Genomic DNA, 25,119 nt, shown 5'->3' on the forward strand with positions numbered 1-25,119 from the left:
CTGAGTAATTTTATATTTTGGGGTGTTTTGTTTATTTTTAATATTTTATTAACTATTTTATTTGGTTTTAAATATTTTCTTTATTCCTAGAATGTCATACATAAATCAAATGAAATATCATCATATAATATCTTATCATATCAATCATATCATCATATCACCTCTATCTTCCTGTTCAATTACCCTAACAAAATATCTTCTTGTTCATTGAGATGTCATTTTGATGGAACATAACCAATTAATTGGTTTTAGTGATCAACACCATGATCATGGTGTCAATAAATCCTTCACCTCACAGAACAGTGTTCTTATTTTTAATAATTTAAGTTAGCCACAGAGTATTCCAATTCATCATATAACCTTAATCCATTTTGTAGCTCAGATTTTCCATTGTTTTGTAATTACGTTAATTCCTAGTTACATTAACTAGGAACATTTGCCCATGTATCCTGATTTGATTTGTGAGGGGTTGAACCAATGTATTGGCCCAAAATAAGGCCCATAAAGTAAAGTCTGTCTGTTAGAGTCAGCTGCCCACATGAGCCATCCTTTTATGTGTCTACCCATCCTGAAATTCTCTGTGACCTGCATGCACTTTGTTTTAAAGAAGATATACATCTTAATTTACTTAACCCAGAAAGCAAGATGTCAGCCTGAGATATACTCACATATATACAGATGACTTTCAACTTAAGAAAGCATTCTTGGTTGTGGATTTGTCTTTGACGAGCTCTCATAAGAGTATTGTCTGTGGTAAATGGATCAATAAACACAGAACAAAAGAATTATGTAAGGAAAGTTTGAAAATTATGATGTAAAATAAAAGAACAGATTATCAATAGATGCGAAAAAGCAACTGCTGTACTTAGTAAGGCATGTGTGACTTAATGTCAAAGTGAATTTCATATTCACACAATGACTTGCTAAATTTTGTGCATAAAATTACTAGTGTTACCCACATGGTAGTTGTTGACTAAGATGATCTGTAGGACTTTGTTTCTACCTCTACCATGGGCTGAAACAATCTCCCAACAAGCTTTAGAATATTGTACACTGGACACATGGTAATCTCACTGGTATTCTAATGGCTGGAATTTTCAGCAACTGAACACAGTATACAGTGTCCTTTGCTCTTCTTCAGTATTTTCTCACTACGTTGAAACTATTTCATTTACAATGAAATGGTGAGGGTACTAATCTGAAGCAGCTTGAATTTACTTTTCTTTGATTTTTGTACACATTTCTTCCCTGACTGCTTTCCTTTCCTCTTTCCTTCTTCCTTTCTTCCTTCTTTCCTTCCTTTCTTCCTTCTTTCCTTCCTTCCTTTCCCTTTTCTTCTTTTCTTTCTTTTAAAAAGTATTATTGTTCACTCTTCCTTTTCTTTCCCCTCTTTTCCTTATTTTTTTCTCAATTGTCTTTTTTCCCCAAGCAGATATTATTCTAAATTTCCGAACAACTTATGTCAGCAAGTCTGGCCAAGTTATCTTTGAAGCAAGATCCATTTGCATTCACTACGTCACCACCTGGTTCATCATTGATCTGATTGCCGCCTTGCCCTTTGACCTCCTGTATGCTTTCAATGTCACAGTGGTGAGTAGACATCTTCCACATGGCCTTTAAAGTTTTGTGTTTGATTTTCATGTATTTGCTGCTAAATGCTCCCTGTGGTTTGTGACCTCTTTAATAAGGATGTGGAGATACTTAGTGACATACAGGCCAGATTCTCCACTTGAGGAAGTGAATTGTTTCTGATCTCTTCCTTCAATACTCAGAAGCAGAGACAGCCTATACAGGAAGAAAACCTGAATCTGTCATAAATTTTGACTCACTAAACCAAACCCCCTTTAGGGATAGAATCATCACTTTAGATTTCTAAAAGGAAATTGTTTGGAGAATTTGGTGTAGAAATGCAAAAATATATTTTCTCTTTCTGTGATCTCTAACTCTGTCTCTCTTTAAAATTTTATTATACATTTTGTTAGCTAACTGAAGGCTGATTAGACAAATGGGAATGCTGGAATTAGAGGAAGGGAATTCAGTCACTTCAATAACATAACCCCAATACAAAATAAGATTCCTGAGTTGATTAACACTTGTACTTTCTATTCTTTCTTCTTTCAAGCTTCTTATCATGCCTCCTCACAAGGAAGAACGTGTTCCATTTGCATTAGCAATCATTTTTACATTCAGTGACAGACATTTTTAAAAACTGTCTAGTGCTTTCTTATAACCAGAGAGATGTTTAGGAAGACCACTTTTGATTGTGCATATGTTTTTTTTTTGTTGTTGTTGTTGTTGTCTTGTGGTTTTTTATTATGGTAACCAATGTTAGCCTGTAAAAACAAATGTACTAAATATTAGTTCAAATGAAACAAATACCCTTCTCAGTTGATAGCTCTTCATATACATCACATCCTTTGTGAAGACTTTAATGCCTGGTTTCCAAGAGTAGCCAAGTGATCAGAGTTTCAAGTTCAGACATTATTGGCTTTGAGGTGAACAAACACATTCTCTCCCAACTTCTCAATGCAGATGTACATGTAATGACAGTGAAGTGACTTCAAGGAAGGATTTTACAAAGCTCCAAAATAATCTAAGGAGTATATGTTACAAAGGTTTATTAAAGTATTCTAAATTCTCTGGCCAAATTAGCAAATAAATTCTGTCTAACACAATCTGATTTTAAATTAACTTTCAGCTTTGCTACTGAATATTAATAGAATTCTTATGCTCTACTCTTCTCTGAATACTGAAATAGGATAATTTCAAATATGTACATGTAATATAGGATAATAAATATATACAAGAACTATTCAGTGTATGTTTTTATACTGTTAACATCATCGTTGCCTAAATTAACAGGTGAGATTCTCTAACTTGGTGACCAGTTCAACAATGCCCTCCCTCTTCTGCTCAGTGTCTTGGGGATCTTGCATAAATGATTTGTGAATAATGTAAGTCACAAAGGAAAACAAGATGGCAAAAAAACTTCCTACTAGAGATACTGCCCCTATTTTTGACAAGCCTGATCATTTAAATAACAGTACAAGTCTGCTGTCCTTAACTAAGGTAATAAGTATAAAATGTTCCATTTGAACAGAAGAGCTTGTTCAAGATATCCTGTTCTTTTTCTAACAAAACATGTGATGAGAACAACTTATAAGGAGAAATGTCCTTAGACATGGAAACTAAAAATAAGCCTGCTCCTACCAGATTTAAAATATGTCCAGTGAATATATCTCCATAAAAGAAACTCATAATGGGGTAGAGCCCTCTGTAGGCTTTGGCCCTGACTGCTACTAACTGCTCTTGGCAAATGCTTTCAGTACATTCATATCGTCACCAATAAAATCTACTGTGCACCTCACTCTGAAAGGTTCTGACAGAGACAAAATTAGGAAGGACAGATAAAGTGGAAAGGCAAGGGTAGGGATTGTTTACCATCTGAACAAAAAAATCAAAACTTTTTCATTTTAATTTGGCACATGTTTCTTTTTGTTATGTCCAATTGGTAAAAGAGAAAACTGCTACTAGAAGCTTTGGATACATTCACTTGTCCACAAGTCCCTCATAATTCTCATTCATGACAAATTTGGGATACCGATCTCAAAAAGCAATAAGAGTCATGAGGTCCCCCATTCATCAAAACCCTCATCTTCATTCCCAGCAGGAAGCTTCTGACTCTTGTGTGAGCAATTCCTTTTTTTGTTTGGAGCGTCCCAGCATATCACCAAGGTATGTCATCCTAAAGTGGAGTTCACGTGCCTTGCTTGTGGGAATGGTCACAGAAGGAAAGCTCTACCATCTTCTCTGAACCACTCCCCCTGAGACCAGAGAAGATGCGGCATCTGCATCACCTCCAGATGCACATGACCTTCCCGATTGGGAGTTCCATACCAGGCTTCATTTCACTTAAAAATTGCCATCTGTCTATCAAATTCAGCTACCTATTAAACAAAGTTCATTCACAATAATACTCCAAGTGACAAAGTCAATATTTTAAAATCCTAGAAGGTGGTCCTGCGATCCACACCAACTTGGTACATGAGATATTGATGCTGCAGGGATAGAGAAAGCTAAGCTTGAACATCAAGAGCATAGAGAAGAAATAAAAGAGCAGCTTCCCAGGTGCCTGTAAGATTCTCTTTTATGGCCTGTGAGGTGACTCAGCAGATAACAGTGTTTGCTGCTCACCCTGATGACATGAGTCACATCACAGATTTCCACATAATAGAGAGAATCCATATGGAGGAGTTACCCTGTAATGTCCACAGCTGTGGGCAGGCAGAAAGTAAGATGAAGGGAAGAAAAAGTGGTTTAAGAAAAGATTGTGTTTTATTTAAGTTTAGAATAATTCACAAGACTAGAATTGAGCACACTTTTGAATATCTACATATATGATGAGACTTGAGTATCTTATATCTTAATCTGTCCATTCATTCTTTTTTGTTCATTCATTTTTCATTCATTCATTCATTCTTGCATCATTTGCTCATCTTTCAAATAGTAGGTAAGGTCCTCTATATATTAGAGTTATGGGAAGATGGGTAACCAAAGGGATAACTGAAATCAACTGACCTGCTGATTTGGAGGCAATTCCCCCTGAGGACACTGACTTCATCTATAGTTATATTCTACACAGGGTAGACACATTATAGGCACAAGTTATAATCAGCTTCTTTACTTATAGTTCCCTCCAAGAAATTAAATGGTCAAAGAGTCTACCAAACTCCCTTTCTATGTGAGTTGATACTCTGTTATCTATTTAATGTTCTCAAAATTCTGTAAAAGCAGTCAGAGGGCATGTGCTAGCTACACCCCTCTTTAACACTAATTCTGACCATGTCTGTGTTCACCAATGGTGTTTCATTAATGCCCAAATTCAAAAAACTTCTTGAGTTTGAAGTCTATAATTTAATTGTTGGAAAAGACAGGGCATAGGAGATGCAACAAAAGTTTCAAGTCTACTTCATTTTGGCTTTATAACACTCTGGAGAGAAGCTCAGGCTTGGAATGTCTGACTGGAATGTTTGCTCTATTTGTTGATAGTTGGAGCCAGATAGGTTACCAGTTGACACAGCAGGTGCCACTGGTACTTACTCAAGTTTATGGGCCAGCTGACATAAGGAAATGAATCTTTCCAGGTCTCTGTGAGTTTCATGAAAACCTAACCTTAAAAAATGAACACTACAAAAGTCTTAAATTAAAATTAGCTATATTATGGCTTTTCACATTTCATTCAATATTTATGGATTAGTGGTACAACCCAAATATATTATGTGTAGACAGAAAGCAAAATTGACACAAAATATGTCTAAGGTGAAATCTTACATACGGTGTGCCTTAGCTGTGCAGCAGTGTATACAAAATTGTATATAGTCAGGTAGAAAACAAAGTCAATTCTAGTTAATAAAGTTAAGTTTTTGCAGGAAAAATAACCTCTGTAACTTTTAGCCTATGTTACTTCATTCTTTCTCTTGACACTGGTCTGAGGAGCCAAAACACATCAGTATGTCCACAGGAGTTAAGCCACCATGATTCTTCCTTCCAGAAACTTCCCATGTTGGTATGAGTTACAGAAAAATGCAGTGCTGTGGATGTGGTTTCCAAGCTGTGTTACCCTGTCCCACCACAGGTGTCCCTCGTTCATCTCCTGAAGACTGTTCGGCTGCTGCGTCTTTTGCGCCTCCTCCAGAAGCTGGACCGTTATTCTCAGCACAGTACCATCGTCCTCACCCTGCTCATGTCCATGTTTGCTCTCCTTGCACACTGGATGGCATGTATCTGGTATGTCATTGGAAAAATGGAGAGGGAGGACAACAGCCTTCTCAAGTGGGAAGTCGGTAAGGGCTTCTGTCACGTTTTCCACTGTTAGTTAAAAGGGAATGTTGTGTCGACTTTGGGGAAAATGAAAGTTGTGTTTGTGTATATATTATTCTACTCATCTACTAAATTTTTTACACTACATTACATAGGCAATTCTCATCTGTGTACACGATGTGTATTTAGTGCATTTTTAATACTCTGCTGCTCTCCTATTCCATACCCTTCCACACTCCTTTCAATTCTCTTTATCTTCTATACAATCATATAGATATGTTCCTTCTTACTGACATTTCCCCCCCCCCCCATTTTAAAGTACAAGTGATGAAAGTCTTCTTTAAGAACCTTGCATTGTTTCTAAAATTCATCAGGTTCAATTTTTAGGCCAAAGAAACTTAAAAACTCTCTAAGTTGTTGAAACTGTCTAAAGAGGATGTGCCAGTTGTTGGTTAAGTTTGCCAATTACCTTGGCATTTTGCCAGTGCAGAGCTAGTAGCAGTAAATCATGGGAAACTGTTTTGAGGCTCTCACTAAGCTGTTGAACCACAAGAAAACAGTTGTTTATATCTGAGCTGGTCTTCTAAGGGAAAAGAAGATGAGCCTTTCTTTTTTCCATTAGGACAGGGAACTGAGAAAACGGTGTATCATATGCAGAGGATCAGTGATGGCAGAGAAGACAGGATCGTTTACAAATATTTACAGCATTCAGTAGTTCCAAATTCCATAAAAGTTTAGGATTTCTCTTTCAAGAGTTACATAATTTTGCATAAATGAATGTAAAATACCAAGCACAGGAAAACATTTTTAAACCCATGTTAATCATGGGAATTTATAGAAAACAAGAAGTGTAAAGAAGTAGATACCTTCTATTCTAAACTAGCCACCATCTTTGCCCAGCTCCACTCTATAGAGCTACTCCAGTGCCCTTTATTGGAGGGCTGTTGTTTTTATTTTTGTTTGGATAAAGAATCTATTTTTCGAAATCTATGCTTCAAAAGAATCTATCATTTTAGTCGGCACAAATGCTCTCACATAAAGTCTCTACCAAAAGTCAATCTTGAAGCTTTGAAAGAAGCTCAGACCTTTGCAGAGCGCTTAGTCATAAGCAACTCCTAGAAAGAGAAGTACCAAGTGTCCCTTTGCTGAGGAAGCTATGCAGAGCTGTGCTGGCTGTCCTAAACAACCCTCTCTCACCACAGGGTGTGTAGAATAACCTTCATAAGCCATCCCTGAAGGGCTAGCTGGAGATTTTGAGGAAGCAAGTTAAAGAATGTTAATTCCCTTCCCTGGTTATTTAAAAACAAACAAAACAAACAAACAAAAAAGTCATGTGACCATGTTTCACCTGAACGCCAGAAAGCAACTGATCTCTTGCACCGAAGATTTCCTTCCGAAAAGAGTTGACTTTTCTTCCTTTTCAAAGCACGTTTTAGATATCTGGCTACAGTTTTGGATTCTCAGAAATGAAGTAAGGACATAAATAACTCTGTTGAGTGGAAAGCAAGGGTGTCCTAGATTTTTTAAAAATGAGATTCATCTGGAGAAGGATGGAGAAGAGATAGGTGAGAAAGTCATGTCTGATGTCACTGATGCCATCTGTCTCCCCAAGGTGCTCCAGGGTTGTCCCAATGTGGTTCAGTGAGTGGGAAGATTCGATGTCTGCCCTTTCTTTTCAGTCTATATTAAAATTCTCTCTTGTGGTCAGCATTCAATTCATTCTTAGGCCTGGGCTGATATTCTTCAGATCCCAGACCTATCCATCGATGTTAATTTGTAAGGGATGTCGTCTGAGAGAGTCTAGGTGGGGAAAACCCAGCTTCTACACACTCTCAAATCAAGTTAGATGAGGAATCATTTTGTTAACACTTCTACCATGTCAGCCGTGCTACAGACATGCAACCTAGATTTCAACTTTCTCCCCTTTTTCTTAGGAACAAAACAACTCTGCATATTTTAGGGGAGAAAAGTTCAACTCGATGGATAGGTCATTATGCCTGTAAATATATTTGGACAAGGTCTGGACAAGGACTTTCCCTCCCTCTAAAATTATTTGTATAATTTGTATACTTATTAAATCATATGCCAGTGGAAATTTGTCTTCATACTAAACAATCAGAGATTTTTCTACCTGTTAGTTCATTTTTACTGTGTGATTTCTTCTCAGTAGTGGTTTTATTTGTTTTTGTTCCAATTACCATAAATCAAAACTACATCACATAAATAAAATCCTGTTAGAGAACACATTGTTATTTACTTTTGTGGCTAAGGTATAGAGCAGGTTTATCTGTCTGAACGATAAATCTCTTTCTAATCATTGTCAATTATCCAATTACTCTTCTTTTGTCCTTGGCAAGTTCAATACTGGCAGCTAAAGTGCTTTGATATTTTGCTTCTAAATAAACCCAAGTTCATCTTTAAGCCTGGCCAATGCCAATTTTTATAAGTTGTCTACTTTTAGAATGGATACTTTGTGGTTGTTGGTTTAGGAGATCAGAAACTGATTGTAAAATGGTTTGTTTGGTGCTCTATTTCAGTTTGTATTTTCATATATTTGAATGTATAATCTAGACAATTTTGAAGTTTGTCTGCCTGTTTATGACTAAGAAGGACCTATGTCCATTTTTTTTTTTTTATCAAATGAAGAGAATCAAGGTGTAGGTTATACAAGCTCTATATGGAAAATGTTGACTTTTCCTCTACTGTGACTTCTATTTAGGATATAGTTGTTGGCAAAGTTAGATGGATTAGTAGTCATGGTCATTAGGTTACTAAGTGGTATACGTGGTTCAGGAACCTAGACTCCCAAACTTGTCTAGAAGTCTTTCTATATGTCAAATATTAGGAAAATTATAAGGAACATCTGTTGGGAAAACTTTTTCCGGCTAAGAAAGAGAGAATAAACGAGATTTGCTCATTTGTCTGAGAAGTGTCCATTGTGCGCTTGGTTCTGTCTACCAAAACTAATTTATTGGATGTCACAGAGAAAAAGCTTAAACTCTTTATTCTTCCTCTACAGCTTGTGCTTATTGCTAAGGCAGTGCTGATAGGAAAGGCTAATAAGCTTTATAAAAGTTAGTTGATGTCCTCTTTCCTAATACAGAACGGCAAGATACAGGAAGAAGCTATTAATTTTGCTTCCTCTCCCATAACTGTAAAATGGCAATAGTGCTGGAAGTCTCTTTGGGGTTGTCAGTATTAAGTTATCAAACACAGAAATATACGTGAGGCAGACTGGGAGCTGTTTCAGTGCTTGCTGTGCAGTGCTGGGATCCTAAGTTTGGATTACCATGTAGAAGCAAGATGTTGACCAACAGATGTGGTTGTCATTTGTGAATCCACACTCCCATGCATGCACACAAACTCCTTCATATATACGTACCACACACATGCAAAGGTGAGGTAGAAGAAAAGTAAGGTCATTAGCCAAGTCACTGTCAATATGTGCTGTCATTATAATATGATGACAACTACTCTTATGATAGAAACCAATGAATATCATTTTGCATAGGAAGTTTATTTAGAAGGTAATTTCAGAGTGTTGCCATTTGATTTAATTACTGTGCTCAAGAAGTCACCTTTAGGAGATTTTATTCTGAGCTTTAATAGAGTTAATAAAATGGGTAGGTCCAGCACCCACACTGAACTGCTGTTAAGTATGACAGTTTTATGGAATGTGGATAGAGGGTAACATTTAACTCTATATTAAAGAAACATATCACAAGTGAGTTTGAGAATTCTTTTTAAAGGTTGCAGTTGGCTGCAAAGAAATGTTTTGATTGGCCTCTTGCAGAGTCTGTATTGCTTATTTTCTATGAGAATCTTCGATACAGGTAAACTATGTGACATGGTTTTGGAATATTACTCAATAGTGAAGCACTTACTAATTATGCCACAGGCACTGGATTCCACCTCCAGAGCTGCCAAAATGGTAGTGTAAGGCCTCTCAGGCTTCCATATGTCTCAGTACATAGATGTGCATTTTGTTGTAATTATTATCACTTGTAGAATTCAATTAATGGCAGCTGTAAAGTTCAGTTAATGACACTGAATCTGCTTTTAAAGAGCTCCATTGGGATCTTAATTAAGAAAGATTCAGTTTCAAGCTGCTACTATTTAGATTTGAATCCACCTCAAGGATTTGCAAGCCTGTGATTTTTCCCAAATTGATGCCCATTGTGGAACTTCCTGACTGATTCTAGTTTTCTCATCTGTAGCAGGTGTGGCTGTACAGCTCCTCCAAAAATCTGCCTCATGTGGTCTCAGGTGCATTGCATGCTTCTGCTTATGGCTTCCATAGTTGCCACCTTTGCTCTTACCAAGAATGGAGGACATCTTCAAACTCTCTGGCCTCCCTACCCCCCAATAACAGTATAGAAGGCCTCTCCAACAGTAGTTATGGAGTGAGCCTTGTGCTTCACTCATATTCTGAATTACAAAAGCAAAAATGAGATCAATTATCTGGACACATGGGCTCAGTTCATAGAACAAATCTTGGGAAAGGAGCTATATGAACACAATAAAAATGACAAGAAATTTGGAAGCTGTCCTGCAAATATTGGGGTGGGATGTCCTGTTAGCATACCATGCCTCCACTGTTTCATGGTCCCTGAAGGGTGAATACATAATGACCACATATTAGTCACATACCATCAAATATCTAATATGGACAGACTGCCACGACATAGAGAGACTCAGTTTTTGGTTTATTTCTGTTGCTATGAGAAAACCTCCTGATGAAAACCAACTTTGGGATGAAAAGTGTTTATTGTCCATCATTGAGTCAAGGCACAAACTTAAGCAGCTAGTCACATCATATCTGTAGTCAAGAGAAGAGAGAAGTGAATGTGCAACTACTTGCTTTTAACACCCCCCATACTGTTCAGTAACTCCTAGGAATAGTGCCACCCATAATGGGCTGGTCTTCCTACATCAATTAACAATCAAGACAATCCCCCCACAAACATCCCCACAGACTAGTTTAATTAAGATAAATATTCCTCATTAAGATTATCTCGACAGTTAATTCTAAGTTATAGCATCTTAACAGCTAAAACTAGCCAGTACAGACTCCTTCCCTTTTATCCTGTCTCTCGATTACATATGCAATAGAGAATTTCCTCCACTAAGTAATATATTATTGAGCTAGACAAAAATTTAAAAAAAAGAAGGCAAAAAGGACAAACTTCTAACATCTTTAATCTTATACTTAAGAACTATAATAAAGTTGATAAAACACAGAGGGATTTTTAACATCTGTGAGTCCCAAGGCTCTCAAAGATGTCATCATGTCAAGTGGTACTGGCTGGACTGTGGGGACTGGGTAATGCTCCATGCATCTTGCTTGCTATAAAACACTCTCTTTACTCTTAATGCAAGCATTAACATTCCCTTAGTTAAATTCATCCCAGTCAGTATTTCCATCTTGTACCTAAATATTGTTCCATGTTCTTTCTCAAATTTCTCAATTTAAGATCATAACAGGCTGGACTTTGAAAGAAGTGGTCTACAAAGGCATAGAAGGCAGTTTATAATGGAAGAGATGGCTTGTCTCTTAACTCCTAGGTTAGAGTAGGCTTATCTTTTGTGGATATGCAAAATCTCCCTCATCTCTGTCTGTCTCTGTGTCTGCCTGTCTCTGTGTCTGTCTGTCTCTGTGTCTGTCTCTGTCTGTCTGTCTGTCTGTCTCTGTCTCTGTCTCTGTCTCTGTCTCTGTCTCTGTCTCTCTCTCTCTCTTTCACACACACACACACACACACACACACGTCAGGAGAGCGTAGAATGGGAGAAGAGTATTCACGTCACTTAGAATATTTCATTGATCTGTTTAGTGCTAAGCCACGTGAACTTCATTTGATAAAGCATCACAAATCTTATAGACTTGGAGGAGGGTCTCTAGCTATAGTTATTAACTGCTAAGTATGTGTAAGCCTCTTGTAAGGGAGGGAAAACTGACCAGGCCTGTGTATGGTAAGCTGATTACTTCAATAAGTGAACAAAACCCTCCTCAAGCATACAGGATGTAATAGCACTCTGTCTTATAGGGCTTTTTTTTTCTATTTTCTCTATTTTCATTCTTTCTTTTGTCCTTTCTTTTCTCTTTTATTCTTGGCTTTTCAATACAAGGTTTTTCTGTGTGGCCTTGGCTGTCCTGGAACTCCCTGTGTACACCATGCTGACCTCAGACCCATAGAGATCTGCCTGCCTATGCCTCCAAAGTGCTGACATTAAGACAGATGCCACCATTGCCTGACTTACTTCATAGGTTTTACAGAAATTATTATGAAATCTCTTCAAGACGAGGCTTTCCCATAAGATTCACATTGTGGGGAACCCCTAAGATAAAGAAGGGAGTGGTTGGGGAAAGATTGTCAGTGGGACTAGAGAGTTTACTGGGCTGGAGCACTTACTGCTTGTGAAGATTTGAATGATTTATCTTCCATAAGTCTTGGGCTTTTTCACACAGACACCCCCCCCCCAGAGCTCCTAGGGACTAAACCACTAACCGAAGAGTACATATGGAGGGACCCATGGCTCCAGCTGCATATGTAGCCAAGGATGGCCTTATCAGGCATCAATGGGAGGAGAGGCCCTTGATCCCACTGGATGCCCCAGTGTAGGGGTATGCCAGGGAGGTGAGATGGGTGTGTGTGTGTGTGGGGTACAATCATAGAAGTAGGGGGAGGGGGATGAGATAGAGAGTTTGCAGAGGGGAAACTGGGAGAGGGAATAACATGTGAAACATAAATAAATAAAATATCAAAATTTTAAAAAGCCTTGGGCCTTTTAGTACTTGGTCTCAAGTTGGGGAAACTATTTAGGAGGTCTGTACTTGTTGGAGGGGGTGGGCCTTGAAGTTTCAAAAGCCTGTTGTTGTCCCTAGTGTGCTCTTTGCTTCCTGTTTGTGAATGTGGTTAATTCTCAGTTGCTACTCCGGCGTCCTGCCTGCTGTCATCCTTTTTGCCAGGACTGTGATAGACTTCTATTGCTTTGGAACTGGAAGCCCCAAATAAACCCTTCTATAAATTGCCTTAGTAGCTGAGTTTTATCACAGCAATGGAAAAGTAACGAATACACTGCTCTTGTCAAGGAACCACATTCAGTTCCCAGCTACAACACTGAATGACTCCTAAAAACCTGTAACTCCAGCTCCAGGGAATTATGAGCCCTCTTCTGGCCTCTGTGGGAGCATGAGTGCAATGCACATAACCCTACACAGAATTTAAAATAGTAAAAAGAAATCCTAGAAGAAGGACACAGAAGAGCATACAAACAGAGCTCCTGTAGATTAAAGGGAGCACTTCCGGGAGCTCTGAGGACTACCTGGCTTTGTTTCTGTTGGTTTTATTTTTCTGGAACTACTAAGTAGACTAGACTGCCTTCAAATTCAAAATCATTCTGCCTTGGTGCCCTGAAATTACAGGAGACTAACTAGCTAACCTAGCTTCTAATCCTTTTTAGAAACAGTGCCTCTAATTTTAAATTCTCACTGGAGCCACCATAGATCTCAAAACACATGTCACTAGGTCTGTGGTGCAGCCCAACCCCTTCCTTTGCACCAAGCTCCCAGAAGACTTGGTTGCTTCCAGTGTACCTTTCAGTACTTTCATATGGAGTCATGGAGGAGTCATATGCAGCAAGTTATAAAGAGCTCTAATCAGAAGCCACCCAGAGATTCCTATCTTTTCCCACTGCCTTAGCTCTTTTTAATTTCTTTGTTCCTGATACATGGTGAAGGTCTACTAGAACATAACAGCCATCACCACTAAAGCAATGCGGCAGATCTCCTCATTACCAGAAATGTTCCACGTCGCTGTTAGTTATGGGAAATGAAAACTGAATACTGTATCTGAAGAGTCTCTCATTCCCTATTCAGTTTTGGAAGATAGCTTCTAGAAAACAGAAAATATTTCCATCTTTGCCGTAGAAATCAAATGCTTTGTTTTGTTTTTAAAACCCAGACTCCAGTATATCACTCATGTTACTCATATTGGAGAAATGAAGAAATTAAAAATGTCCATCCACATATCCACATTGCTGTAATCTGATCTTGTGTTTAAAACATATTAGGCATTTTGAGATAATGCAGGAAAAAAAAAGGATCTTTCAATGACATGTCTCAGTCCTTCCTGAAAGAACCTCTATATTTCAGGTAGTCAGACAGCTGACAGGACTCCAGGTCACCAGGACTGTGGGGAGAGTAGGGCAAAGTCACACACAGAGAACAGTGTGCACAGAATAATTTTTGCCACAGAGTGCCTGCATGATATCACACTATAGGACACAAGTTCACAACCACAAAGCTTCTATTGTCATAGAAATTTGAGAAAAGCAGTCAATTTTCACTCCTGTCCTGGAGGACTTGAAGGCATAACACAATCTACAGAATTCTGAAAAATGGTCTACAACTAGATTGAATGAAATCTTTTGGTGCTTGTTGTTAGTTTCTGCTGACAATTTAACAGCCTATAAGCTTGAGGAAGAAACAAACAAACAAATAAACGAACAACATGCCATAATAAATGTTATTACACTTAGTATTATAATAGGAAAGAAAACTAATAATTTTAATCTTTTTATAATAAAGAAAACCACACATAACACCTCTTAGTAAATCTTTACTAGAGAAAGATTATACTCATATATGCAATAGAAACAATAAATAATACCTAACTGGAGAGTCACAAATGAGGTTAAATAAGTCTGTGTAAAGGCAGCTTGAGAACAGAAGTATGCCATGGGATTACAGTGTGGAATTGTGTTATAGTTAACAATATACACAAAAGTGTATGAATACAGACATGTATGTATAAATAGACAATTATAGATGCTCTTTATGCCACAAATACCTGTCTATGCTTCATCTAATCCAGTCTAATCAAGATGAGCAAAGTGCACATCCCTATAAGGTCATTCTATTATATTAATAAAGGAAGAATTTCTGGCATCAGTCTTCAGTCAGTGATTAGAAATAAATCATTCCATTTCTATATTACTTAACAATATCTCATTCTTTGTATGGTTAACAAACCACATACTCATTAATTATAAGTGAACTGCTATAAAGTGCTGGCAATAAGCAGAGGATGTCAGACATTGGGACACTATTGCTGTTAAATAGTGTATTTGTTCTGGAGGATTTTGAATTTCCTCGGTATTCAATCCCACTTAAGAATGGATTGGATTGTTTATCCTATGGAACCTGGTAGAACTTACAATAAGTACAGTTAGGGCTAACTGTTCATAGGAGTCATTATAAAGTCATTTTGCTTTTCTGGTTATTGTGTCATTATCTGCATTGTAACACCATAACTTGGTTCCTGCCACATTTGAATATTTATCTCTGACCTTTTAAACTTTTAAAAATTAATTGATTTTATAAATTATATTTTTAGTGAAGGATTATTTTTAATAAAAGTGAAAGTACATTTTGATCATATTCTTTTACCTCCCCCAATTTCTTCTCTCTCTCTGTCTCATCTCACTCTCTCTCTCAAAAAAAAAAAAAATAGAAACAGAAAAACAAAATTTAAAACCAGCAAACAAAAAGTACCAAAACAACAACAACAAAAAAAAAACTGCACAAAAAAGCCATATAGTCTGTTTTGAGTTGGTCAACAATTCTTGGGCAAGAAGCCTGATGTGAAGTGTGGTTGATATACCCTATTGGAGAAAGTAGGGTTCCCCGCCCCCCATTTCCCATAAGGTATCAATAGCAACTGTTTTCTGGGTTAGGGGTAGGACTCTGCTCACATTCCATTCTAAGTTTGGCATTGTGTGTGTGTGTGTGTGTGTGTGTGTGTGTGTGTGTGTGTGTGTGTGTGTGTTTAGAATCTATACTGATCTTGTGAATGCCATCACATCTTTGTGATATCATATGTACATCAGCCCTGTTGTGTCTGAACGATGTTGCTCTCTTGCTTGGACGCATCCACCACCTGTGACTCCCATAGTATTTCTGCCTCCTCTTCTATATAGATCCCTTAAGTATTGAAGAAAATGGTTTGATGAAGACATCCCATTTAGAACTGATGCTCTCTCACTCTGCCCATTGTCCAGTTGTGTGTTAATTACAGACTACTGCAAGAAGCTTCTCATGAGGGTTGGGTGGTGCTCTTATCTGAATTCCACTCTAGTATGAGACTGGAGAATAGTAGAGAATGGTTCTGTGGGTTGAAGGAGTCATAAAGGGTTGGAAATCACATAGAATGGAAGGTGGAAAAGGGCAGCAGGGAAGAACTATGGGGGAAATCTTGGGTCTTCAAAGACAGAGTCCCAAAAGGATAAACATGGTCTAGGGTGACGTCTTCTCTTAATCTACTTGGTTTCCAGCCTTTGCATTCCTCAAATTTTCTGACAACCCCATGAAAACAATTGCTTACTTTCTTTTTTTTTTTTTGGTTTTTCGAGACAGGGTTTCTCTGTATAGCCCTGGCTGTCCTGGAACTCACTTTGTAGACCAGGCTGGCCTCGAACTCAGAAATCCGTCTGCCTCTCAATTGCTTACTTTCAACTGTTTTTTTTTCTCTCTCTCTATTAGCATGAATTATTACTGGCTTTTCATCAGTTAATTTGAGTTGTTAGAAAGCTTCTATGTATAACACTCCTTCTGTTTACGATTAGTAAGTAAAAGTCTTCAGTTACTATTCCAGTCAAGGAAGAATGCCTTCAAACCTCATAAGCCACATGCACACACACAGAGACAAACATGCACATACATATACATAAAATTGGAAATATTTAAAATTTTTATCAATTTTAGGCCTCTAAATTTTAATGGTAGAACTAAAACCTAGAACATTCAACTTATCATCCTGAGGATAAAAGATTCTTGAAAAGCTAAGATTTGTAATTCAGATTAATTATTATTACTCTCCAGTGATGGCATTGTTACCTGAAGTGGATTAAAATGTGTGGTGTATATTTTATTAAAATTCTTATATTATTTCTCCTATTATGCCTTCTATGAATTTTGATTTTCCTTAATAGCTTTATATTTTTGATACTGCATTGAATTTGCCTATTGCTATTATATTTTTTATTAATTAACTTTGTTCTTAGACTTTTCACATATACATATTGTAAGCCCTCAAGGTGAGCTAGTAGCCATATTCTACCTCTAAGGCCATCCAACCACCAGGTTTCACCCATAAAACACTCTATCCTCCCTAATAGCCAGATGCAGTCCCCACCCTACAGAGTACAAAATCCCAAGCTCTGGACTTGAAATCCCACCAATACCCACCCTGGAAAGCTACACACACACACACACACACACAATCCTATATAAACCTTGCCTTCTACTCAGTTCTCTGCTGTTTCTTGCCTGAAGAGAGTTAGACACCCTCTTGGGTCCTTCCCTTTCAATAAATCTCTTGTGTGAGCATTGTTATGTGGTGTGAATAGTAATATTCCTTGGCTTTCAACTACCAAGATATCTATCCTTCCAAAGCTGTAACACATTTTATCGAGTGGCCATTGTCACCATCCATGTCCCTATCACCTCTTTCTCCTCTCCTTAACTCCACAAGTCTTTCTCTGCCATTCATGTCTACTCATTTTGGTTTTGACCCACTGAGATGAAACAAGGCCATCTGTGTTACCATAAGTTTGGCATTAGTCACTGAAATCTAGTAGGCTTGGCAGTGGGTACACATCTAACAAAAGTGATTTCTTCAACCTTTTCCAGAGTCTTGTTTAGAGGTATAGAGTGAGTCCCCTCTTCCTTGAATGATTAGTGGTTGGCCTTGTGTAGGTTAATATAGGCAGTTAATATAGGCAGTTTGGTAGTGCAAAGGTTGGATATAAATAATGGCATTTTGTAGCTCTTCACTCTGTCTTCTAGTTCTTATGTAATTTTATATTACCTGGTTGTATCTAGGCAGAAAATTGCAAGCAATGGTTTCAGCCATATGCCCCTTACCAGGATAACAAGTTAATGATTTAAAGGCCCTCTTTATTCCCTATCCTGTTCTTCCTTCCTTTTGGGTTTCCTGAGGGGGTAAATGGTGCAAACACAGGTCCATCCTTTGTTTGGCACAGTTCATAGCTCTTAAATCCAGAGATCTCACCCACAGAGATAGTTTTTCAGTCTTCAGAGATGTTCTTGAATCTTAAATATCTTTGCATGCCACCCCAGACTGACTTGGGAGAGAGTCTCCTTTTAGTGTATTTTGCAATCTGGTTTCTTTATGACACACCTGTGATGTCAACCCCTGGACATGATACTGCTTTTGGCCTCTTCCTTTCTAGCCTATGGTGTTTTCCTGAGTGCTTTGACTATTAGGATCACTGATTACGGCTCTCAAAAGTGACCTATGTCACACAGGAAATGTTAATTTTACAGTGGCCTTTACAAAGGCAAACTGTGCTTAGGAAGAACAAAAGTTTGGTTTGAGTGGGTCAGATTTAGCTGATTTGAAGTTCAGGTCTAACCAGTTAATTAATTAATTTTCATATGCCCCCTCTCTTAGCTTCTTAATATCCTTTTTAGGATAGTTCATTCAGTCCCATTAATTAAATGTGGCATTTAAACCATATTTAATTATGATTTATGACATTATTAGACGTCATTTTTCCATTGAGAGTCTAATTTTGCACTATTATTTCAGCATTTTAATTATTGTACTGTCTAAAGCTTAGTAAAGTAAGCAGCGTGAGATCCATTCTAATCTGCCTTTTTCCTTAAATCAATACTATAAGAAAATTACTTTCATCACAATCCAAGTGGGATTTTAGTTGGAGTTCACTTTAGAAACAAGATTGAAAATAGTTCTTTTGTAGCACTGAGATATTTTTGGCAGAACGTTATGATATTCAGTTTCCATTTATTCAAAAATAGACTGTTATAAATAAGTAAAATTACGCATTTTTCACACAAGTTGCATATATTTCTCGATAATAGCTAACCATTTTAGATTTTTGTACTTCCATGAGTGAAATTCACTTTCCATTGATTCTGTTATAATCATGACTGAACAAAAAGCTGAGAGTTTTTAAATGTTATTTCATAGAAATTGCAAGGAATACATACCTAATGTGCTTCATAAACTTTAATTCATTCCTTGTAGTTTCAAAAGATAATCAATTCATCTATAAGTACTAATAAATTATATTTGTCTTATCTGTTAGTTTGAGGAAGTTATTTACTTTATTAACTACTAAGAGATTTACAGAAGACGATTTAAATATCAACATATTATTTTTATTGTTGTTTGTGTTGCTACAGCTTGATAATCCAGAAAAGTTTGATTCTTTTTAAGGAAAAAGTTCATCACATTTATTTATTTGGTTAGTTGGTTAGCTGTGGTACACATGTCATAAGACAACTGTCAAGAGAGAACCTCTCCTTCAACCATGTGGGTACAAGATAGAAAATCAGATCATCAGGTTTGGCTACAAAAGCCTTTACCCACTGAGTCATCTCTTTGTCTCCCACTACCCCCAACCCCCAATCATGTATGATGTCGAGAGTGGAAGAAATAGTCTTCTGCAGAGAGAGAATCCCCTAATTGCTTACCTAATACCAAGTCTTCAGCCCTGAAACTATATAGATACAAGTAACATTATATGGATTGAGCAAGTTTTACTTTTATATTCAGGAATACACACACACACACACACACATGTGCACACACACACACATGAAACTACAAAGAAAAAGAAGACACACAATTAAGAGAGAGCAAAGGAGTGTACATGGGCACCATTGGAAGAGGAAAGCTAAAAAAAATGATTCAATTATATTTTAATTTCAAAATAAAAAATAAATACCCAGTAATATTTATATGTTTCTTAGAAAACCAAGAAATGATGGAATAATTCTTTCTCTGGAGACTGGCATCTCCAGCCAAGTTCTTCTACTAAGTAGCTGTATGACTTTAGAGTTTCCACCAAACCATAATATCTTTTAAATTTGGATATTTAGTTAATTATTAGTGAATATGAGGTTTTCTTGAGCCATAAATCCTTTGAAAAAAATGACTGAGAAGTGGAGATCATCAGTCATGACAAGTTTATATACCCACATATAAATAATACTTTGCATGAAGTTAGAAATTGCCAGTCTATTTTATTACGTTCTTTAATGTGTTTCTAATAGGCAAATAAAATAAGAATGTTGTAGAAGTAGTTGACTTCTCAAATTGAATTTAATGTAAAGATCTGACCTTTAAGAAAATTGTCTTGCACCTGAGTCTTAACTTCTTAGCTGTGTGGAACAATTGACACCTAGAGGTTGATGTGTATTTTGTTGACAGTAAATCTGCTCTCAGGGAGTCTGTCCTGTAGAGTTTTAGTCATACCAGCAAGCTTTCAGGATAGTCGGGAGCAATAAATGCCTCCTAATGGCTTCTGCTTCTGGCATTTGGACAGTGTTCCAACTTGCCCAGTGGTTGAGATCCTGCACAAGGTAGCCCTTCCCTCCAAGGGCTCCTTTTAGCTGTGTACTCAATAACTTTATGAAACTGGGTTGTCTCCATTTAAGTCATTCTTTCACATAGAGCAAGCTTGAGTCATAGATCCATGGCTGTTGATGTCAGAGGGATTTTAGATATATGAGATATTCTAAAGCCTTGATTTTTTTTCCTTTCTATAATAAAATGTCATTATTAAAAAATGCCTTGAAATAAAAGTTCTAATCCTGGTTCATGAATTTGTTTCCATTTATATAACTAGGTGGCCATTATGTCACTGGCAAGGTGGCTCATTGGGCAAATGTATTTGCTGCCAAGCCTACAAGCCTGAATTCAGGCCTCCCTTCTTCCCTCTTCCTGCTCACTCTTATAAATTTGGTGTAAATTTAGATGCTATGTCTAAAAAAAAATGTATGTAATGAAACCAATGTGGGCTATTTGTCACATAATGCTATGTAAATAATCACAAAAGTAAAAAGCTGTCATGGTAATTATAGTATTCATTATTATTTGTATATAATTGAGATATGACAACCTTGCTTATCACCAAGTAGTATTATTGTCAACACCTCCCTGTATACAAGGAAACAGTCACACATTGATTAGATAACTTCTCCCTGATCAGGAAAGCTGAACCTCCTAGAGCTAGGCATTCTGCATTGCCTTTTCTTTTAGCCTTTTATTTCCTCTCTCAGATTTGTCCTTAGTTCATGAATATACATTACATGAATATAAACACTATGCATTTATTGTTAACTGATGGAATTCTATTGTACAATAACTCTTCTTGGTTGATTCATTCTCCTTCCACTGAGATAATATCAGGTTTTTGCATTATTATTACACAGATAATGATCAATGGGCAATAAGTACAAGTTTCCTTACATAAACAAAGCTTATTTGGGTAGAATGTGATGTACAGGCAGGCATGCTGTGCATCTGTTCATGTCACATCAATTACTAATCCCCCTCTGAGATAGTCCCTATTTCGAGGTCTAGCCCTTTCCCAGATCTTTACTAGTGGTTTTCATCAGTGCTTTTCAAGATATGAAATTCCAGGGATAATAAATAGTACAACATTTGGGTTTGAATTTCCTTTCCCTCCTTGGTGAGATGGTTGTGGTTAGTTCTGCTTCTTTTGATGAACTTAGATACTTGAATAGCTTATATTCACTTTCTCTGATTTCCTAGATAACCCATTTAATGGTATCCATTTTAAGTGAATAAATCATTAGAAACTATTAATCAGGTAATATAGCTTTGATGATGCATTGTTCGACTTGTTCAATGATATCAGAGAAATTAGTCTACGGCCCTCATTCTTCCATAGTTGTTGAAACACTTTTCACACTTTTTAGTTCAAGGATTTATATTTCATATTAGTTACTGTTTTGTTGCTGTGATAAATTACTACGACCAAGGCAAGATAAATAAGAAAGAACATATTTGAGCTTACTTATGAATCCAAAAGGATAGGAGTTCACGGGGGCAAGAAAGCATAGTAGTATCCAGCATGCATGGAGGCAGGAACAGGGAACAGAGAGCTCACATCTTCAAATGCAGGCACAAAACTAAACAAATTGGGAGTGATGAGAGGCCTCTAATCTCAAAGACCAAGCCCAGTGAAGTGCTTCCTCTAGAAAGCCTGCACCACCCTAACTTCTCCAAACAGCGACCCCAACTGGAGAACAATGAAAGAAAAAAATCCAAACCATCACATGTATCTATTATATTGAAGTCCTGGATCTTGTTATACACATATTGAAGATCCTTATAGTAACTTTTAAAAAAAATCAAGTATATAGATTCTATTTGATAGTTTTTCATATCTCTTTATGTTCCATAGTTTGTAGCCTGCATTTTAAAGTTTCCAGCATTTCCAATAAATGAAATTCCTGAATTGAAATTGAAATTTCTAATAGTTCCCTGATTTTATTTTTTTACTTCCAATTTATTGTGTAATAATGCTTATGAAAGGCAGGTTATTCTGCAGTTTGTTCTCATTTTGATAGTCAGCTCATCTTGAATAGTGCTTCTTTTGGTGGAAATCTTTTGCAGCTGGTATGCAAAAGAAATACACTGAGTCTTCCTGTGTGCTTTGGCTTTGTTTCTGCCAAGGGCAACAAGATGATTACCTAACCTAGGATCAAATAATATTTTTTAGCTTAAGTTTTTTTTTTTTTTGGTATCAGACAATATGCATACAAATCTCAAGGCTAGACTATTAAAATTTCTCAATAGAGACTAGAGTTTCTTTGTTACTCCCAGAAACTGGTGTGACAGCCATATCTACCCTCCTCCTTTCAGGTACCACAGGGAGTCTTCAAGTTTTATGCCAGGTTCTAATGTGCATAGAATTTTAATGTTTTCTTCAGTGTCTCTTCCATAGGTGTAGAAACCTAAACCCATAGACACTCCACTATGAATAGCTGTCCATCCATCCATCTTAGTCCCTCATGTAGGCACCAGGAGGTGATAAACTTCCTGTTTCTCATTGTTGCATTTGAATGATTTCCTTCTCCTTTGAGACCAGTGCACACATGCCTATGCACATACACACATGCATGCACACACACACACACACACACACACAAACACTCTTCCACAACTTGCTGGTGTTTATATAGGATGGGCTAGCATACATATATCTTCTAAGCTCATGACCTTGTTAGAACAATGTTGTCAGTTTATTTTCAAATAATCTAACATAAATTCTGTTACAACTTTTGTTGTCTTTTCTTTGAAATATAAGAATGAAGTTATATAAATAATGGAATAAATTCTAGAATTTATTGCCACTTGGAATGATTTTTTTTTTTTTTTGGTAAAAGCATTTAAACTTCTGACATCAAATCTCTAGCCCTTCAATCTAACATTTCCAGTTACCAAGAACATAAATTGTACTGGTGTCATGGCAGGAGAGCCTCAGAATGCTTTTTGTGAAATCATTTCTTCTAGCTCCTGCACACACCTCATAAAATGTATGACAACTTCACATAGTTTATGTTATGTTTCTGAGAGAATAACTATAGCGAAAAACAGAATGTGTGTGTGTGTGTGTGTGTGTGTGCATGCGTGTGTGTGCGTGCGTAGGCATAAGGTGGGACGGGATTCTTGAATTTAAACCCTACAAGATTTTCCACTTTCCATATATTTTTGAAGTGCGTATCTGTTGACTCTCTCAGGGGATATAGTGCTATTAGGGATGAACAATATTAAAAACCGAAAAATAGAAACTGAAGAAATGTGCACACACCAAAAAAAAATTAAAAATTAAAAGATAGAAAAAAAACCCAAAAAACCCTGTCATGGCTAGGTATATAGTGAGTGGTAGAGAGGATGCTTGCCATGCTCAGCACCAAAAAGGGGTGGGGTCAAACATACAAATGAACAAGACAAAAATATCTATTTTGGTATATATTTTTTATGTGTAAAAGTTTCCTTAAGACCAAAGAACAGGGCCAAGAGCATTGGTCACTAACCTCATCACAGAGAGAGAGATTGAATAAACAGATGACAGAAATCACCACAACGGGTTGCGGATTGAGCCGAAAGCACAGTGTGACCCTACCACAGCAGAAGTCAGAGATGGGGCTCTGCTGAGTGACACACATTAGGAATTTAATCTCAAGTCAGGAGAGAAAGAAGCATGAAGAGAGCTGCCCTGCATCATCCTCCCAAGTGCCTCCTATGGCAATTCCCATCACAAACGTGAACACGTGTTGCTTGAGGTTGGTGATCTCACTGTTTACCCTTAAACTTAGGAAGAACTTCCTTGCCATCTGAATTATGGAAATATTTCTATAAATGAAGCATTTTCAGTGCAGTCCTTTCCCAGGAAATTTTTAACAATATTGAACATAGTGTATAGATATATGATAGAAAAGATAATTCTTTCATCGGAACCAATTAGACATCTGGTATACCATCTTCAGCACTTCTTTTCTTCATTCTTTCCTGTCATGTGTACTACTGTGGAAAATCTCTTTGCACTTAAATAGATTTTTTTTCAAAAAGCCTCAAAATGAAGGAATAATTAAAATGTGTGCCATAGTTTTCATCTCTAAGGTAACTGCTGCCAAAATCTCCTGCTGACATGACCTTTATTTGGACCTAAAGTCTTTGGGAGAAAATCTGTTTCTTTGCTTTGTTTTTCCTGCTGAGATTAGTTATAAAAGACAGACAAAACTCAAGTCTAATCTCCCAGAAACTTCAGAGCCCAGAATCTCACACAGCTCTAAGAGTCCTACCTTTCCATTACTGATCAATTCAAGTCCTATGATGCTTTGCTTGTCTACACCTTACTAATTGTTCTATGAGGAGACAGGCATAAAGTAGGTCATAGAAGATCCAGCCAGTTGAGACGGTAAGGGCAAAATGTAGCAATCTTTGCTCATCTGGTTCCATGAAATTCTTAGTACTTTTTAATATTCTATTTATGTGTGACTTATATCTCACCTTTGACTATGAAACCCTCTGTGAACCTGGGATTGGTACCTGTGGGAAAAATTTATTGTTTGTTTTTTTTTTTTAAGGAATATGCATTTAAAATCCAGACTTTAAGTCTGGGCTCTTTACTTTCTGTGTGTAAATGTATGAGTGCTATATGTCTAAAATACAACTTATAAGATAAAGATATTAGTGATGTTAGAGGCATAAGAGAATTGCAAAAGGATTTATTGAACACTTTGTTGATGTTCAGCACTGTTGGTGTTCTTGTTGTTCATCTGACACCTAGACTTGCCTCATATGAAGCTGTACATAACTTGTTTTGAAGTCAATGCCCAAACTTCTGGCAGTCTATACCAACAACCTGCTCGCCATGATCAGGGATTACAGGCTTATTTTTAGCAATCTTTCAAGACTGAAGTGGAATTCACTCAAG

The 25,119-nt window shown here is 37.0% G+C and overlaps 1 protein-coding gene across 1 annotated transcript in view; it reads left to right on the forward strand.

Annotated features, from left to right (window-relative positions):
* The window catches only part of Kcnh8 (potassium voltage-gated channel subfamily H member 8), a 352,841-nt gene that overhangs the window by 221,036 nt on the left and 106,686 nt on the right, over positions 1 to 25,119 (forward strand). Inside the window, exons 6-7 of the mRNA XM_021149362.2 lie at positions 1,433 to 1,590; positions 5,636 to 5,843. Of these exons, the coding sequence (XP_021005021.1) occupies positions 1,433 to 1,590; positions 5,636 to 5,843 (366 nt within the window). The remainder of the gene's footprint in view (positions 1 to 1,432; positions 1,591 to 5,635; positions 5,844 to 25,119) is intronic.

This window comes from Mus caroli, chromosome 17 (genome assembly GCF_900094665.2).
Source record: "Mus caroli chromosome 17, CAROLI_EIJ_v1.1, whole genome shotgun sequence".
In the NCBI taxonomy this organism is placed as follows: Eukaryota; Metazoa; Chordata; class Mammalia; order Rodentia; family Muridae; genus Mus; species Mus caroli.